This window comes from Camelus bactrianus, chromosome 35 (assembly GCF_048773025.1).
Source record: "Camelus bactrianus isolate YW-2024 breed Bactrian camel chromosome 35, ASM4877302v1, whole genome shotgun sequence".
NCBI lineage: Eukaryota > Metazoa > Chordata > Mammalia > Artiodactyla > Camelidae > Camelus > Camelus bactrianus.
Genome location: NC_133573.1, coordinates 22,775,714 through 22,793,230, shown reverse-complemented (window position 1 = coordinate 22,793,230; position 17,517 = coordinate 22,775,714). Strand labels below are relative to the sequence as shown.

The 17,517-nt window shown below is 41.0% G+C and overlaps 1 protein-coding gene across 2 annotated transcripts in view; it reads left to right on the top strand.

The window, feature by feature from the left end:
* The window catches only part of PLXDC2 (plexin domain containing 2), a 336,643-nt gene that overhangs the window by 134,952 nt on the left and 184,174 nt on the right, over nucleotides 1-17,517 (top strand). For both annotated transcript variants that reach the window (XM_074358105.1, XM_074358104.1), the window contains exon 3: nucleotides 1,737-1,945. In XM_074358105.1, coding sequence (XP_074214206.1) covers nucleotides 1,737-1,945 — 209 coding nt within the window. The remainder of the gene's footprint in view (nucleotides 1-1,736; nucleotides 1,946-17,517) is intronic.

Sequence of the window (17,517 nt, the reverse complement as noted above, 5' to 3'; positions counted from 1 at the left end):
TAGGGTAACTAAAGCACAGAGAGTTTTTATAAATTACTTTACAGCAAACCTAACAGAAAGAATTCCACCCCAGCTCTCCTGAGTCCTTGTACAGTTTCATTACTTAATTCTACCTGGTCTTATCGTTGTGGCTCCAAAGAGACTGTCTGCAATCCACTCATTCATTCATTCAATCAGTCAGTCAACAAACATTTACTGAGCACTATTAAATGGCCAGTGGGGGCGATGTCTTTAAAAAGAAACATTTTGTGTAGCAAGGAGAACAGTACGGGTTAGAAGGAGTTATCGAACATTTTCTGTGTAAGAATGTTGGGCGGGGACCATGATCAACTCTTCATGTAACTGAGTTTTTCCCCAGCCTTATGACAATTCTGTGAATTGAGCACAGTGCTACATTTTTTCTGACTCTTGATTCCTCTCTGAAAAAGTTTTGGCTAATTTCCATCTCTATGATTCTTTTAAGCTCTAATATTCTATAGGCCATGGGATAGTCTAGATTGATGACATCATGGTAGTGTTTCTGTCTAGGCTGTGTCCATGAAGGCACTAAGCAGTGGCAGATCTTTTAAATTCACAGTGAAATCAATGAATATTCCCTCTAGAAGAATAATTAGCAGCTTCCTGAGTTGAAAGGGAGATACTTTAGACCATGTGCCTGTGGTCAGTAGTGGTAGTCTTAACAGTTCTAAGTAACTGGCTTAATGGTATTCTAAGCTGCATTAAATACACTTTGGCTTCTCGGAATGTTCTTGTATTGAGGGGAACATCATAGCTATAATTAAATCTCTGCTCTCTTAGCCCTTTTTGAACCCATATCCTGCCAGATATAAAGACTGTCAATTCATATCTTTTGGTGATGGTTACCTAGAAGAGGACTGTTCTTGGTCAGAAACTGAATTTCCCATACTTGTGGAACACGTTCCCCTGCTGACCTCCTGAAATGAAAGACTAGGAGTAATGATTAAATCTAATTTTTCCTCCTGTAGTAGCAGGTTGAGCTGGGTCGTCAAGGCCAGTCCCTGCAGATGGCTTTAAAATACCTTTGTGATTTGATCTCCTTGCCTCCCCAGTTTCTCTAAGTGCCCATCACCGTCATCCTTTACCACCCTGACAAGATTCCAAGGGAAGAACAGCACAAATGAACAAGAGCCTTTGTTATGCCTCCTGAGGGCATTGCTTATTAAATGCGCTTGGCAATGACCCAAGTCTGACTTGTGAGCTACAAGGCAGGTTAGCACATTTGCGTGAAGATGAGTCCATGTATTATTTAACCCATTCAGATACATTGTTGTCACTCTGCTGCCCAGCATAACCCACGTGAAAGAATATAAACTCACAGGTTAATAATGGCTGATTTGTATTTTCACACGTGCTGGGAATCACTTGGTTTCATTGCTTTGTTTGGACTGTAGCTTGTTTTCTCAGAACGAGTAAAGCATGTTTATGAAGTGTGTGTGTGGATAGCGGGGAAGGAGGGGAATACAAATGCCTTGCTTTCAGGCTTCACATCTATTTTGGGGACATTAACCACTGTCACAACTTACGGCGTGTCCTAAAATTACATCCTACCCGGAGATGTCCATACCAAGTCAAGTATTGCAATGAAACGGATTTCACTGTTATGAGTTCGTTTCCTCTTTTCACGACTGGCAGAATATTTTTCTGCTCTATTAGAAAGCATGTGAATGATGCGTAAGTGGTAATTAATTCTTCTTCTTTCTTTTTTTTCTAAACAGATTGGCACTATCATGTTGCTCAGGCCTTCCCACAAACAGAAGAGGTGGACGTGGACTCACATGCTTTCAGCCACCGGTGGAAAAGGAACCTGGATTCTCTCAAGGCGGTAGACTCAAACCGAGCCAGCATGGGCCAAGACTCCCCAGAGCCCAGAGGCTTCACGGACCTGCTACTGGATGATGGGCAGGACAACACCACCCAGATTGAGGTCAGTAAATAATCTGAGTAACTGAAATGGATTAATAAGTATATGTCTTGTAAGGCACCCAAGTTCTATATATATTTTATATATATATGTATATATATAAAAGCTCTCCCTTCAGCTCAATCCAGAGCTTTTGGACTTTTTTGTAAGGATCAATTTAACTCATTAATAAATAATGAGTCTGTTAAAATTCAGTCATTCAATAATAAGTAATTATAATTATAGTAAATAAATAATATCTAGGCCATTTAATCACCCTACAAAGTCATTTACTCAGGAAACAGACAAACGTGGCTGGGTGTGGTGATGACAGTGAGGAGACAGACACAGAGGTCAATACAATGCAGCTCTTGCCTTCAAGGAGTTAACTGGGTAAGAGGGTCAGAGGCTAAATGTCAGAAACAGGTCATCCCTGTGCCCTGTGACATGGACGGAGATATACACAGGCTAGTGTGGCATGGTGGAGGGAGGGACGACCTCCTTGGGATTGGGGGGTGGGCTGTTATCAGAGAGATCTTGGAGTGGGCTTTTCGGCAGGGGCTTGGCAGATTGAGAGGAGTTCACCAGGTTGATAATCTGTCAGTGGTAAAAGAGAAGATTCCTGGCAGAAAAAATTACACGTGCAATGGCTGTACCTTAGGATGGCATGGCATGGCATGGCATGGTGCAGAGCTGCGTGGGGTGACCACCTGGTTCCCCTGGGACTGAGGGCTTCCTGGGGTGTAGAACTTTAAGTACTAAAAAATGGGGCTGTTCTGGGCAAACTGGGATGACTGGTCACTCTGTGAGTGAATGTAATTCTTTGTTATGGTTGGAGCCATGAAGTGGAAGGAGAAGGGTGGTTGGAGATGGTTTGGTGAGTGTGGAAGTTTGCTGAAGGCATATTTTAGGCAGATGTTAGGGTTGCCCAGAGGCCTCAAGGGTAGTATTGCATTGCTTACGTTTCTGTAGTCCTTAGTATAACAAATAGTCAAATAGGATCTTGTCAGTACATTGGATATAACAAAAACAAACAGGTGAATCTTACAGAAATCAGCAAAGACCACTCAAATGAGAACAGAAGCTATTTTTTCAGTTTGCTATAGCAAGGGAGTGAGCCTCCGGGCACTTGCCTTTGGCAGAGACTCAAAAGCAGGCAGGGGAGTGGGAAGGTTTTTCAGTTAAAAGAAGAGAAGGCGTCAGGTATGCTGTGACTGGAGGTCGTTGGCATGGAGAAGCTGGTGGTGAGCTAGTCAGAAGCAGAGCGTCTCATGTGATTGGTTTGGGGAATGCATTTGGCTTTCTGTGGTTGGTTCGGCGTTGGGCTGGTGGAGGGACAAAGAGTAGAGAAGCTGTCAGTTATTAATCAAGTCTTACCCCTTCTGGGCTGATTGCTGCCAAGATGGTGTTTTGAGTCCCTGGGCTGGTTGCTCTAGAGGTTGGGGTCAGGGTTCTGTTGTCATCCCTGGTCTGGACATTGTCGGCTTGTATACTTCCTCACTCTGAAGCTTCAGTTCCTATGATCTCCCAGGTAACAGACTTGTACCTTTTAAGAACCAGGCAGCATTCTTTTTTCCTGCCCTGAAATACTCCTTATTTAGGGAAAAAGCTCAACTTTATGAAACAAATGAGACTTGGTTCTGCAGATAGTATAAGTGGATCGCTTTGTTCCCTCCTGGTGAGAGGAATCTTCAGATGTGAAGCACAGGCCACTGGGATTCTGTGTATGGGAGAAGCCCAGCAATTTTCAAAACCCTTCTCCATCTCCTTAGCTAGTATGTGACTCCAGTGGTCCCTGGCTGCCCCAGGCTGGCCCCTTAACAGGCAACATAGGATGTGCCAGGAGCAGAAGTCATTTAATATCTGTAAGAGGCTACTCTGACTCCTGCAGGGTGCCTGCTATTTTGGCAACAGTGTTGTTATAGCAACTCTGAGTAGGCAATGTAATTCTTAGCGAGGGTGCAGGGTAAAGAAAGGAGAGCTGAACAGAAGCAGAGGTGTTTACTCTCTGCCCAGAACTAGTAACCTATTGAGATTAAAAGGAGAGAACACAGACTCCTAGAACTCTGTGATCTCCATGTAGGATGCTGAATTTTTCTAATCATTTGTAAAATAGAAAATTCTTTTGCTCAGCGATATATTCACACTTCTCAAAATACAGTCCTAGTTGTTGTGAGAGCTATGATTTTTGTCATTCAGCTGATTTTTTCTCTCTTTCTACCTTAACAGTGGGAGACCACTTAATGTCGGTGATTTTGAATCAATCAAAAAAAGGATGGATGGGCAGGGAGCTATTTGTTAGCTTCTCCCTTAGTGCTAAGATCTGCCAGATCCATACAGATATCATCTGACTGCGTCCTCACCTCAGCCTGCTGAGAACTGCATCCCCAAGTTAATCTCAGTGGCTAATCTCAGTGACTTACATGAAGGTACTTTCAGATTTAGGTTTAGTATTTTTCCTAAAGTCTCTTATTAATGAGTAAAGGAGCTGGTGTTCAAACCTAGGCCTGTCCAAGTCTCAAGATTTAGCCTTACTACTTGACTTTTCTTCTCTAATATAAGGAAAAATAAATGGCCATTTGATTATGTAATGATTTTGGATGGTTGTGGCACCTGAATATTGGTAGAGTAACATTGAGGTTTCAGCCTGGCTGGAAGGGAACTTGTCTTGAAGCTTGATTTCATAACAAGAGGACTGCTTTTAAGTTTATTTTGATTGGTTTTGGGGATGAATGGAGACTGTTGGGGATCTGAAGTCCCATAGGTCACCTGTTGGTACCACCACCAGTTCTGGAATCAAAAGCCTACATCTGAAACTTCTCTGCAAAGTTTATTTATCCTGTCCCTTAAAATAGTTCTGAACTCTGTTGCCTCTCTTTTGGGAAAATACTTTTGCCTGATTGAGTTAAATGGGAATAAGAAAGAAAAGAACCAATTGGTTATAGTCACTGCTCTGTGCTGGGTTTTGTGACAAGATCTTCTTATCCTTTAGGAATAAGCATTTTGATTTATTGCTTCATATAAGTAATGAGCGTGAAAACTGTGTGCTTCTTCCTTTTAGAAGCTTCCAGAATTGATGTCAGGAATCGGAATGATTTGGCGTGCGAGACCATATGGCATTCCGGGGCATGTTCTCAGCTCCTGCCATTGTCTAGACTTGACCTCCCGCTTTCACTAGACAGAGACAAAACCGAAAGACAGTAGCATATTTCCTATTCTGACACAAATGCGTTCTGAAATAAACAAAGGCTGCTGTTCTCTTAACTTGGTGACAGTATTTTTTCTGGCTCTGCACGAGAACAGATAATGTGGGGATTGCAAAACTATTGTCCCAGTTAAAGAATTCTTCCATCTGAGGTTTTGTTGCCATTGTCAGTGTTTTCTCTTTTTCATATTCTTTTCATGAAGAGATAAAGACTCCTTGAAACCATTGGTATTCCCTGATAAAGAAGCCGACTCGGCAGTTGGCAGGTGCCACTGTTGATCTGCTGTTGGTTTACCGGGGACCTTTCTTCTTGTATCTCCTCTGTTCATGTGGACATCTAACCACTCTGCCGAGTCAGAAGACTTTCTTCTGATTAGTAGGTGTTACAAGCAGTCACTAGTGTGCTACTTTTTGCAATTGAATATAGAGGACTTTCAGGTAAGGCTGGATTCTGTTCATGACTGAGCCTTGTTTGAGCAGCTGTCAGTGAATCCCATGGCCCCCGGGACACACGCATGGATGAGCAGCACGTGTGTCATCACCTCGCTGCTGGCAGCCCTTTCGCCTGCCGGGGGTGGGGGGAGCTCCTGCAGGGTCAGGGGTGCCTGATGGAATGGCGAGGGCCTGAGCAGTGTTTGGTGAGAATCACCAATCTCCATAAAGCTCAGTTTCATCAGTTTATTCCTGTATAACAGTATTGGTAACTTGCAGTTCTTAGCTGTGCAGAAATCAATCACAGATTTCCTTTCAAACCCACTGAACCAAATATGTGCTTTTTTTTTTTTTTAAATCACTTATTCACATGAAGCATTTGGAATTTCATATCCCTTTCTTGGGACAATGAAAATGTTTCTGAAAAGGATTGTCAGGTGTGATTTTTTTGGATGACTTGAAGAAGGGAAGATAAAAAAAAATAGGTTTTATGGATCATGTAAGTGTAGCTCCATGATCCAAACTGACTCAGACTTTGTGAGCTGGGTGAGTGCGTCTCTAGTGATGCCAAAGTGGCTAAGCCACAGGCCACACTTTGAGTTGCAAAGAGTTAGAGCTCAAAGCAGATTTAGCTATTGGTTTGGAGGAGATAAATGCTCTGAAAAATCTTAGATTAAATTACGGTGCCTACCAGCAGCATATCTTGTGGATTTCCCATTCTTGTAGCAAATTAAAAATTGCAGGCTTATCTAGCAGTCATAACTTCGATGTTCACATTGAAACCCACCTCTGAGGAATGCCCCATGGAGGATGGTCAGCAAACGTGTGCGATAGGTGTAGCTAAAAACTAGAGATCAACTGTTTCTCTCCTAAAAGCACGTGTGGAAACTCTTTTTGATCATCTGCTGGGGCACACTGCCAGTTGTATCTGCATCTTATTTTCACAAATTCTGTATTTCTTTAAAAGTTAGCAATTGCTGATCGCTGCACACAAGGTTATCGTGTGTTTTCTAATATTTTATTGCAGCCCATAACTGGATAATTTATTTGACAGGAAAAGTGGCAAATAATCTAAAAGTGAGTGCGGTAGGGTAGTTGCTTTCATGATATTTCACAAAGCAAAGGCAGATTTTGTAATGTCCCATGTGGGCAAATCTCCATGGTATGTGTTCAGTATAGAGAATGCATATGATTATTCTCAGATAATGAAAATACTATTGCTCGCATATGCTTTCTCCATTTTGGAGATCTGACAATAACAGTAGTGGATATAAATATAGGGTAGTCATAAGACACATGATCCCATTTCACAGATGATGGAAATTTGCAGAATACTTCTGTGCCGACTCTCTCTTCAGGCCACTGCTCTGCTCAGTGAACTCACAGAAGACAGTACTTATTTATGAGAAGAATGTAATAATGTGGATTTGTGACATTTTTCAAAAGAAAGAAAGGTACCACCTGATACTGAACAGCTCTGTTCCTATATTTATTATGAATGTGAAAATCTGGTGTAGATTTTTTTTAATGAAGCATTTCCATCTTAGGGGGATCTTAAATTTGCAGAGACATCCATCTGTGGTTGTGGAATCAGAAAGCAGTGCCACGGGAATGCTAAGCTGGGTCCTGAAGAAGCACACTTATCTGACTCAGGAGGGAGCTGAACTTCCCTAAATGCGTGTAGGTGGCAGACTGGCTTCCACAAAAGATGACAAAGAAAGCACTGTGAGAGCATGTGATTAAAAAGGAGCAGAAATACTGCATAAATTAATCCTTTATTCTGTGGAGAGCCAGGATTAATGTAGAGACAAGGCGTCATCTGAACCAAGTCACCGAAAGAGAGTTAGAACGTAGCCAGGTATCAAGGTATTTCTAGCCAGAGAGTTTTGCACAGATAAGCAGGGCAAGATTTTAAATTCCCTTTTATGCTATGTGTTAGTCCATTCAGGCTGCTATAACAAAAATGCCATAGACTGGGTGGCTTAAATGATAAACATTGATTTCTCTGAGTTCTGCAGAGTAGGAAGCCCAAAATCGAGGGGCAGATTTGGCAGATTCGGTGTCTGATGAGACCTCACTTCCTGGTTCACAGGGGGCCATCTTTCTGCTGTGTCCTCCCATGGCTGAAGGAGCTGGAGAGCTCCCTGGGGGTCTCTTTTATGAGGGCACTCCTCCCATTCATGAGGACTCCACCCTCATGGCCTAGTCACTTCCCAAACACCCTACCTCCTAATACCATTGCACCGGGGATTAGGTATCAACATATGAATTTTGTGGGGACACAAACGTTCAGTTCGTAACACTATGCTAAGGTGTTTGGAATTTGCCAGGGAGGTACTTGGAAGCTGCTGAAGGATTTTAAATAGGGAGAGGCAAGATTGTATCGGTGCTCCTAGAATATTGCTCTGAGTGGGAAGTGGATCCGAAGCCCAAATCTAAGGGGTGGGAAGATGAATTAAATTTAGATGAGAATTACTGTGAGGTAGAATGAGATAGTAGTTAGAGGAACGCTGTTGACGGGGATGTGAATTTTAGTAATGTTTCGATTTCTAGTGAATCACTTACATTAACCACTATGACTGAAGTTTTCCCCAAACTTCTGGCACTAGCTTGATTCTGAGGGCCACTTTCGGATCCTTGTCATTCCCTTCCCTGGCAGGGTTTCCTGCGGCGTCCTTGACAGCACCCATCTCTTACGGGTTGGGAACTGGCCTCATTTCTTCAACTCTGTATTGCCAAAGTTCGTATGTGAACTGACCACAAAATCTATTTCAGTCTCTTTCATCTTGGTGATACATATTTTTAAATTTATAATTTAATCCCATTCATTTTCTTTTAGAATATTGATGATGATTTTTGGTTTTCAAAAAAGAAAATGCACTGAAAATAGTAAATCAGGCAGAATTATTGCTCATCGTCTAAAAAGATAATGAGGATTAAAATAGAGTATCATCTATCTTGCTCAATTATGGATTATTCTTAGCTTGACATGTTAGTTCTTTATTGAAACAAAAATGGAAAAAGACCCATAACCGCCCTTCCAAGAGCTCCGTAAAGAATAACTGAATTACCTCTATGATGCCTCACTGTCAGTTATGGAGTTTACTTACAGCGAGAGCATGGCGATCATCTTCAGAATGATACATATAAGTTGTAAATTTAATAGGTTGTTAGTCATATGATTTATTTTTAGAACAAGAATTATGTTTTGGAGTGAATAATATTCTTGCATTCTCCATATACGAGGAGAAACATCCTATTTAATGTCATAGGTCTAGATCTGTATCTAATTGATTTTTAAAACTCATGCTGAAAAACCAGGTTAATTGTTTCGGTTGCCTTTGTATGTTGCGGAAAGGGCTCAGGGAGAAGCAAGGGGCCACTAAGATGGGCTGGGACCCGGGAGCAAAAGAGCCAGCAGGTGAGTGAGTCCCCTTTTCTCCTGCTGCCCGTGGAGTGGGGTCCCACAGTGGGACAGTGGTCCAGGCCAGGATGTGTCCATTTGCTTTTCTTCTTTATTGGGCAAGTCTGAGAGGAGCATCGATGGGAAACATACACTGGAGAATCGGGCACCAAGCAGTCCAGGCTTACCTGCCACCAGGCTAGGAAGGGCCGGCACCTGAGTTGGGGTTGCCAGGTCCCAGTCATGTTGAGTCAGGCTCAGTTCATCTCCTTGCCAGGGGTGTAACTTATCTTCTCAGCTATCTGGTTTCTGGGCAGCAAAGAGAGAGCTTTTGGGGTCATTCATTAGACCGTCCTGTTCTGTATTCCTGGGTTATGCTGTAAGGACCAGTCTTTTGTATGGTTTTTTTTTTTCAGAATCAGAAACAGAATAACAAAGTGATTGTAGCTCAAAGACTAAATAGGTCTGAGTTGGTATAGGCGTGCCAGTAGCATGCGTTTTATCACTACATCTAGCAGAGTGTTGGGGCCACTACTTATTCCCATAAAGATCTGCAGCATGAGTCAGCCAGCCCCTGTGATGTGAACTTAATTTCCAGAAATGTTAGCACCAACTGAGTATACTCAATCACATCAAGCCTTTGCCATTTATTTACCTAACAAGTGAATGTACACTCCACAATTTAGCACCAATGCCTTGGAAAAATAGACTAGGCCTCTGAAAAACAATGATGTTCAGTAATTTTAGGTGGCACCCAGAAAGTTCTATGGAACTTTGTCAAAGATGTCTCACGTGTCTTTGCCAAATACTGTGATGAAGATGGAAACATTAATGAGGTCTACACATAAGTGGGCCATTACAAATATAGGAGGTATTTTAAAATTTCTGGTGATTTAAACTTATGATATGAAAAATTGTATTTTTGTCTTAAGCAATGATGTCTGCTATGTTTTGCTAAGTGTTCAGGGACCTTTTGCTTCACCTTATATTTCTGAAGCAGTTTTGAGGTAGATAAGGCCTCTTTATAACAAACCCTGCGTGTGTGTATTCATATTCTTTGCTTTTGCATTTGTCTTAAAGAAATTTGCTCTGCGCCACTCTGTACTCCACTAAGGAAGGCATCAAATATCCGAAGGCCCTTTTAAGAAAGTGTGGTTAACATTCAGAATGAAAAGAGACTGCCTTAATTTTCTTTCTGTGTAACCCTGAAAGAAAACCTTTCTGTTCATGCCCCAGCGATGCACAGATGTCTGAATCTGTCTAGAAACAAGAGACAAATTGAACTTTGCAGCCCTTGGGAACAGTAGTTTTGAGCTATTTTCTGTATGGTGTTTCAAGCCTGAGCTATTAACTTGAAATAATAGTTTAGAATCCATGGCACTGAATTGAATCAATGGATTAAATATTGCTGAAACTATTTCTCTTTTACAATTAATTTCTAGTTCTTTTTGTTGAACTTCATGTATTTACACAATCTCTAGCTTAAAAAGCAAAGCTATGGAAAACATTGACATTCACCTGTTCGACAACAACTCTATCAATCACCTGTCTGTATTATTCTGCATCCACAACACTGATCCCACTTGTGGCCAAAGGAATTTGAATGAAAAACTTGCAAAGTGAATTTCTAACTGCTTAAATTAAACATTTCACTTCATCCCAGCACCTTTTATTACAGAAATCCTTAAGTACTTCCAACACTGAAAATATTTCATCTTGTGCTAGGATTTTCTACTTAAATATAATGCTGCCTAACCTTTTAGGGTTTCATGAATTCTGTTCTGGAAAATTTTACAGTTTTTAAAGATGAATGTAATGATTTGTGATTGTCAATTTTTCTCTTTAAGAAAATTTTAGGTTAAAATATTTTCCAATTTTCTTGGGTTAGAGTGCTTTGCACACTATTCATATGTGAATGCAAATCTTTAATTATTCTGTCATATAAAACAAGTATAGGGCAAAAGATGATTTAAAATTTCATTTTCTGAAAATGTTTACAAGGAGCACTAACAAACTTTTCCAAGGAACTCAAAACAGTTAATTTGCTTGTTGTAAATAGTGTTATGGAATGATCTGTTATCTTAAAAATCAAGTATAAACAATCATTTTCTCTTTCTTAAATACCAGTTAAACAAAGAATATAACTTGTCATCTTTCTCTGTCCATTGAGTAATCAGGTATCTCTTTATCATTTTTACAAACGAATAGGATTAATCTCTACCAGAATAGAAGGGTGTCATATTCAAATGGGAAAAGTGCAATTCAAAGAGTAAGAAAACACTTTATGAATAAATACAGAAATGAGCCAGGCCAAGGTGATAAGTATTCATTAGAAAATTTTCTCACAATACTAACTGGACCTGGTGATAACACAATTATATTCTAAAGTTAAATAAAATTTTAGACACATTTTGTATTTTCTCTGTACCTCAAAAACTCTGCAGAAAGTAGTAATTTCCACCCTAAACCTAAGGAAATAAAATAATCAATACATGCAAAAGTCCCTCCTTCTTTCCTCCTGCCAACAGTCCATCCAACGTGCCTCTATTTAGTCAGAAGACTTTAGAAAGCAGCTTCAGTAAGTTACTTATCGGCCCACAAAGAACTTAAATAGAAATCAAAATCACTTTTGCCATGATAGTTAAAATGTAATTTTGCCTCTTCATAGGTTTGCTATGGTCTGAGAAGATTTAAAATGTATTTGACATGCTTTGTTCAGGCAGTTGAGTTGCTGAACAATCATAATTGCACTGAAAGGATTTTTTTTTTAAATTTTGCTTTGTAGAGGTGTATTTCTTACTTTGTTATTAAAAGAGAGAATTGTGATATTTTCTCAATTTAAGTCATTTGCATAAAAGGACCAAAAAAAAACCTCTCCGTTTTGATTTCCTTAAGCAAAAATGTTTAAACGTCTTCAAAGGGAACTTTTCTTTTTTCAGTTGGTGCTCACTTGTGAATGCAAATTACAGTAAGTGGTAAATGACTGTAAGACTGTTCTTGATTTTCTGTTGACTTTTTAAGTGTTGGTAGTAAAGATTCTGGTAAGAGAAAATGATTTCCAACTTTGAAACAGTCCCTAAAACCAAAGCAAGGTGCAAGTTGACAGCGCAGGGGTAGAATCACTTTCTCACTCTGTTCATTTTTATTGTAGCCATGCTTTCCTACCAGCGGTCTTCCGTCCAGCCAGCAGCCTCTGTACCCCATGTATCATTGTCTTCCTTTGGGCTGCAGTTGCAAAATTAAAAACCAAAGAACCTGGCATTGTAGATAGTGATTTTAAAAAATCTTTATGTGTAGGCAAGGTTGGTATATAGTATAGATTTTTTCAAAGCCCTTACATAGAAGTTTTGGTTATCTGTAAATGTATGTTTGCGAATGTTATCTATGTATGTTTGTGTGTTTTGTGTGTGTGTGGTTGTGTACACATATGTGCGTGTATATTATTCTTAATCATTGTAAATAAAAATTACCTCCTTAGGGGAAAATTAATGGTGGCTGGATAGCCCCTTCTACCTGACACTTAGACACTTGAATTAGGAGTCTTATTTCCCTGAGCAAAAACCAGTATGTTTTTTTTCCCATGGGGACAATACAAATTAAACAGCTACCCAGAGGACCTGCCAAGACTCCCTTTTGCTTCAATGAATGCCTTAAGCTTTCAGTACGCTCTTTAGATTACAGCTCTGGAAGATAAGGATGAGACACAATGAAGGGAATCAAGGCACAATGGACTCTTTAAAATAATGAGGATTAGAAATTATGAAAACTGGAAAAGACATGCGAATGTGGACTCAAGGCAGTGGGGCTTCTCTGTCCTGTCTGCCTTCACTCTGTCCCTTTCTGCACACGCACACGACCCCTCGTTCACCTGGGTCAGGTCTCTCTCCATCACCGTGGTCCCTCTTCTTCCTCACTGGCAAATTGGCCTTTCCCCTCAACCACGTATTTCTCTTGACTAGAAACTCATGTTACCACTGACAACCTGTGTTGTCTGAAATCATTATCTCATGTCTCTGTTCCTGCGAGGCCACAGGAGAAATATAAACTAGATTCTCTGCCAGAATAAGTGAAAGGGCCTCTCTCTCTACTTAAAGCAGGGTTTGGCAAGTGAAATTCTGTGGATATCACTGCACATCATAGAGCCAAGAAATGACCAGACTCTTTCAAAAGACCCAGTCTAGGGCAATCTAGCTCAGATGACAACCTCCGCGAGGCATGAAACCCTGCTGGATCTTTTGTTGATGGTCATAAAGCATTCATCGGTTTGAAGTAAATTTTATTGAATGCAGGGAGAATAGTATTTAACTGAGGGTTAGGCATAAAAATCCGGAAAGGATAGAGAGACTTGACTTCCTCTTTGACCAAGAAAACCAAGAGTCTACTTGTGGCTTGGACTGCGAGTAAAACAGGATGTGACATGAACTAGAACGAGATTGCCAACAAATTCTGACATTTTTGTTGGCCATTTCCACATCCAAATGAATAGTGAAGTAGGGTCTGTGATTCTAGCTTGCCCACTGGGATTCTTGGTACATCAGTAAATTGGTTTTCACACTCAGGTGATCTGAACACCATTTTATTCTGCAAAAGAAGAGATGAAGAATGAGGGAAAGTAAGGTGGTGACGGAGAAAGCATTTACCCCATGGTGGTGGTGCACGTCCTCCGTGCCTGCCTGGAAGCAGGCTCATTTCCACCGGAGTCCCCCATCTGCTTGTGCCCCTTGAAGCTGATGCTACCCACACAAAGTGTCCGCCCCACCCCCTCTAAACTGTATTTTTGGAGAGTTACAGATTTGAGGCTGTCCACAAGCAAGATGGTAGTCAGAGGCAGCGGAGCACTGATACTGGCAGCATCGCTTCTTGTAGCATTCTGGGACAGAGCGGAGCGGAGCCACCCACCGCAGTGTGCAAAGGCCAGGGTGCACCTGCAGGAAAGGTGTCCTCCTGGCTTCAGGAAACTGCTGCCGCCTCTGCTCTGACTTCAGCCATTTTGCTTCTACCGTGGCTGTTTTCATCCACTTTGCTGCCTTTCTTTGTGCTTCACCTCTCGGGCAACCACAAATCAAAATGCTGCAAAAGCACACATGCCTGGAGACAAAGAGACAGGGACAGAGAACAGAGAAGCACTTACTGATTTCTGTCCCTGCCAGTGATGATAGAAAACCCGAAACCACTGCTGTGACTCTTAAACTGCCTGCCTTAGGTGCTAATTGGGCTTCCTCAGGCGACAGCAGGCATTATAGTGCTGCTGGATGGTCACGGGCCATTGGGTATCGAGGCAAGAAAAGTGGGATAAGCTTATCAAACACTGGATCCTTCCAGGTTCATGCACTCACTTACTCCTTGGTGAATCACTGGTGGCCCCAGGCATCCTTTAACAGAGTAATCCATGTGTTAGCCTCCTGTGGGGAGTCAAGAGAGACCTGTTTCCAAGTTCCCCAGTAATGCGATCAATCTGGAATTTCTCTTCCCATATTCTTGTTGGCTTGTACATCTGCCTACTTCTAACGGGAAGTAATCGAATTCCATTTAACAAAAAATAGCTGTATTAACCACTGTTTTGGATTGGTTACTGCCCTTCACTTCATAAAGACGTCCTCCAAACAGAATTCCATATAGTGCATTAGGTTTCCCCTTGCTAAATTACTAACACATTCCCCAAATCTGTTGTCCTGGCATTTCAGTACAATTGCCTTGATTGGGTTCTAAGGAGTCTTCAGTCCCATATTTAAAGATAACCGTTGGATTTGTATTCAGTTGGCTAATTAGAGCCCTTGGGGTCATGGTGATAACAGTCCAAGAAAGGTACATAGTTTTATATATATATAAAAAAAAGACATCAGCACATGTGGCAGGATTCATTGCAAGGGACTCTTCCTGGATCTAGGAGAAGCTGGGGCATGGGGGCTTGGGGGCAGGGCAGACCCAAATAAGAATGCTCAGCCTGATCGGGCAGCTGCCACCCAGCTGCGGCAGACTGGGGCCATGCAGGAATGTGGGGACAGGTTGCCAGATCTTCGAGTTTCTCAAGAGATATCCAAACACTTAAATGTTGGTTATTCATTCTTTCTTTTTCCCTTAATCACACGTGGACCGATACAATGATGGCAAAATAAAGTATGTCCGTAGGCCCATCTGTCCAATGGCCACCAGGTGCTTTTGCTAGTATATACCAAACAAATAACTAAGCACATTCTTAATTGATATAAACTTACTGGATCATCTCCCAGAGGTTCTGGGAGTCACCTCGCTGTTGCCGTCATGTGTACATCAGAGGCAGCATACGCTGTGTGGAGTTGAAGTCAATCAAATACAATATGGTTCTTGGGTATATATACAGATCTCTTCTGTCCTACTTTTCTTCTATGCTTATTTTGTGCAAGTACAGTCCTAGGGGACTGCTACCTAGTGCTTCCATTGAAAATACATTATTGAAAACAAGAAGTGAAAGATGGCTTTTAGAGGTCTCACCTTCACTGGTTATTTTGAAGGAAGTTTCCAAGATTCTTTTTTGTTCTTCTGAAATATTACAGTGTATGAAATTGAAGCCATGAGAAATCTACTGCTTGGTTATGATTGATTCAGTATTCCAAGTTTTCAAAAATATTTAGACATAGTGAGAGAAACTTTTATATTTTCTATTAGTTACGTATAAATATTGTAATTTAAGCAAGGACATTTCTTCAAGTAATCATCTTCTTTTGTTTCTCCTGGAAGACTGAAACATTCAGTAAGACAGGTGTAGAAAGCCAAAATGATTTGAAACGTTGGCAAAACATTCAACCTTTAATAAGACAGAAGTGTGTTCTGGTCTATGTATATAACTAGCTTGCTAAAAAAATAAATAAATAGCAAATGGATTAAACTGTATGATTATGTGATCACCAGGTATTCAATAGTATTGTGTATATATAGAACTGCCATAGCATTTCTAATTTTCACATAGATTTAGAGGAAAAAAATGAAAGTCAAATAACTGACAGGGGGGAGCAAACTTTTACTCTGAGGCTTTGCATTTCTTTTCAATGTTATAGCAGTTTCAACAGATACAGATGGTACCTTATATACAAAACACTTGCCTAAGAAGTATGATGAAGTAACTGGGCTTTGCTTAGATTACTGGCCGAGCCAGCGCAAGGACCCACGCCCCCTGTTTGTGGCTCCCGCTGCCAGCCAGCCCCTTCCTGTGCACCACCACGCTGCAGCCGTCTGTCTCGTTCTGAGTAACTGACATCTGGTGCTATGGACTGAGTTGTACCATCTCCCCCAATTCATGTGTTTAAGCCCTCATCCCCAGTCTGACTATATTTGGAGGTAGGGTTTTTAGGAGGTAATTGAAGTTAAATAAGTTCATAAGGGTGGGGTCCTAATCTGACAAGATTGGTGGCCTTAGAAGAAGAGGAGGACGGAGTGCTCTCTCTCCATGCACACACACCCAGGAAAGGCCAGGTGAGAACACGGTGAGAAGGCAGCTGTAAGAGGGTTCTACCCAGTATCTGCTCAGGCTGGCACCCTGATCTCAGACTTCCAGCCTCTGGAACTATGAGAAGGGTCTGTGTTATTTAGTTCTGGCAGCCCGAGGGGACTAAGACACCTGGGAGGTGTGGGGAGAGAACTTACTACATGACGTTTTCTGAAAAGGGTCTGTATGAAGTTTCCAACACTTAAACATCTAACCTTCCCATCGGAACTTAGCTACTCCTTAATGAGAACTCTACTCTTCTTCACAGCAGAAGTCTTACATTGTATCTTCTTCCCCCCCATTTCCTTGTGGTGCATTTCCCACTGAACTCGTGATCGTTTACCTCGTCAAGGAAGGCGGCCATTCCAATTTACCAGAATGTACACTTTTCTCTTTCTTTATGGACTGCCTATTTGTGGTGCTGGAGAAATTCCTTAACCTCTTTTTTGTATTCATGGTCATGGTCAATTATTTGTAAAGAATATTTCCTTAATGGTCTGAAAGCTTTGGTTATAATGTTTTGGAAACTGAATGGTATAGCTGAATTTTTCACATTCTGTACATGTGGACAGAGTTGCTTCCTTCAGCACATACATCCTTCAATAATCATAATGCCTGGTGAGAAAATTAAACATCAATTGACAACACTTTCCCCCTGGCAACCCCGATACCCTTATTCAGAATGAGACATCATATAAGGGAAATAGGGTCCTAAGAGCTCGGATGCACGTGAGTACAAGCCAGAGACAGACCGCAGAAGGGAAAGACAGGGAGACAGGGAAGAAGGTAAAAAAAATAATAATCTAGATCTTTTTTGGAAAATTCAGGTTGATCTTAGGTTATTTCCTACGTGAATAGCAATTTGTTTATTTAGTCCCCATTACTTCAGGAAGTATTTTTTAAACATAGCTAAACTAAATGTAGTTGAAATATGCTTAAAGATAGTTAAATAATCTGAGATATTATCAAATATATTTCTTATCCAAGTACATGAAACTTACCCATAACGTCCCCAACAGCCTTTGCTCAAAGTGTCTTAATGGGAATTGTATCCTTTTTTGAGAGAGAAAATTTTGGTTTTGGTATCTGAATTT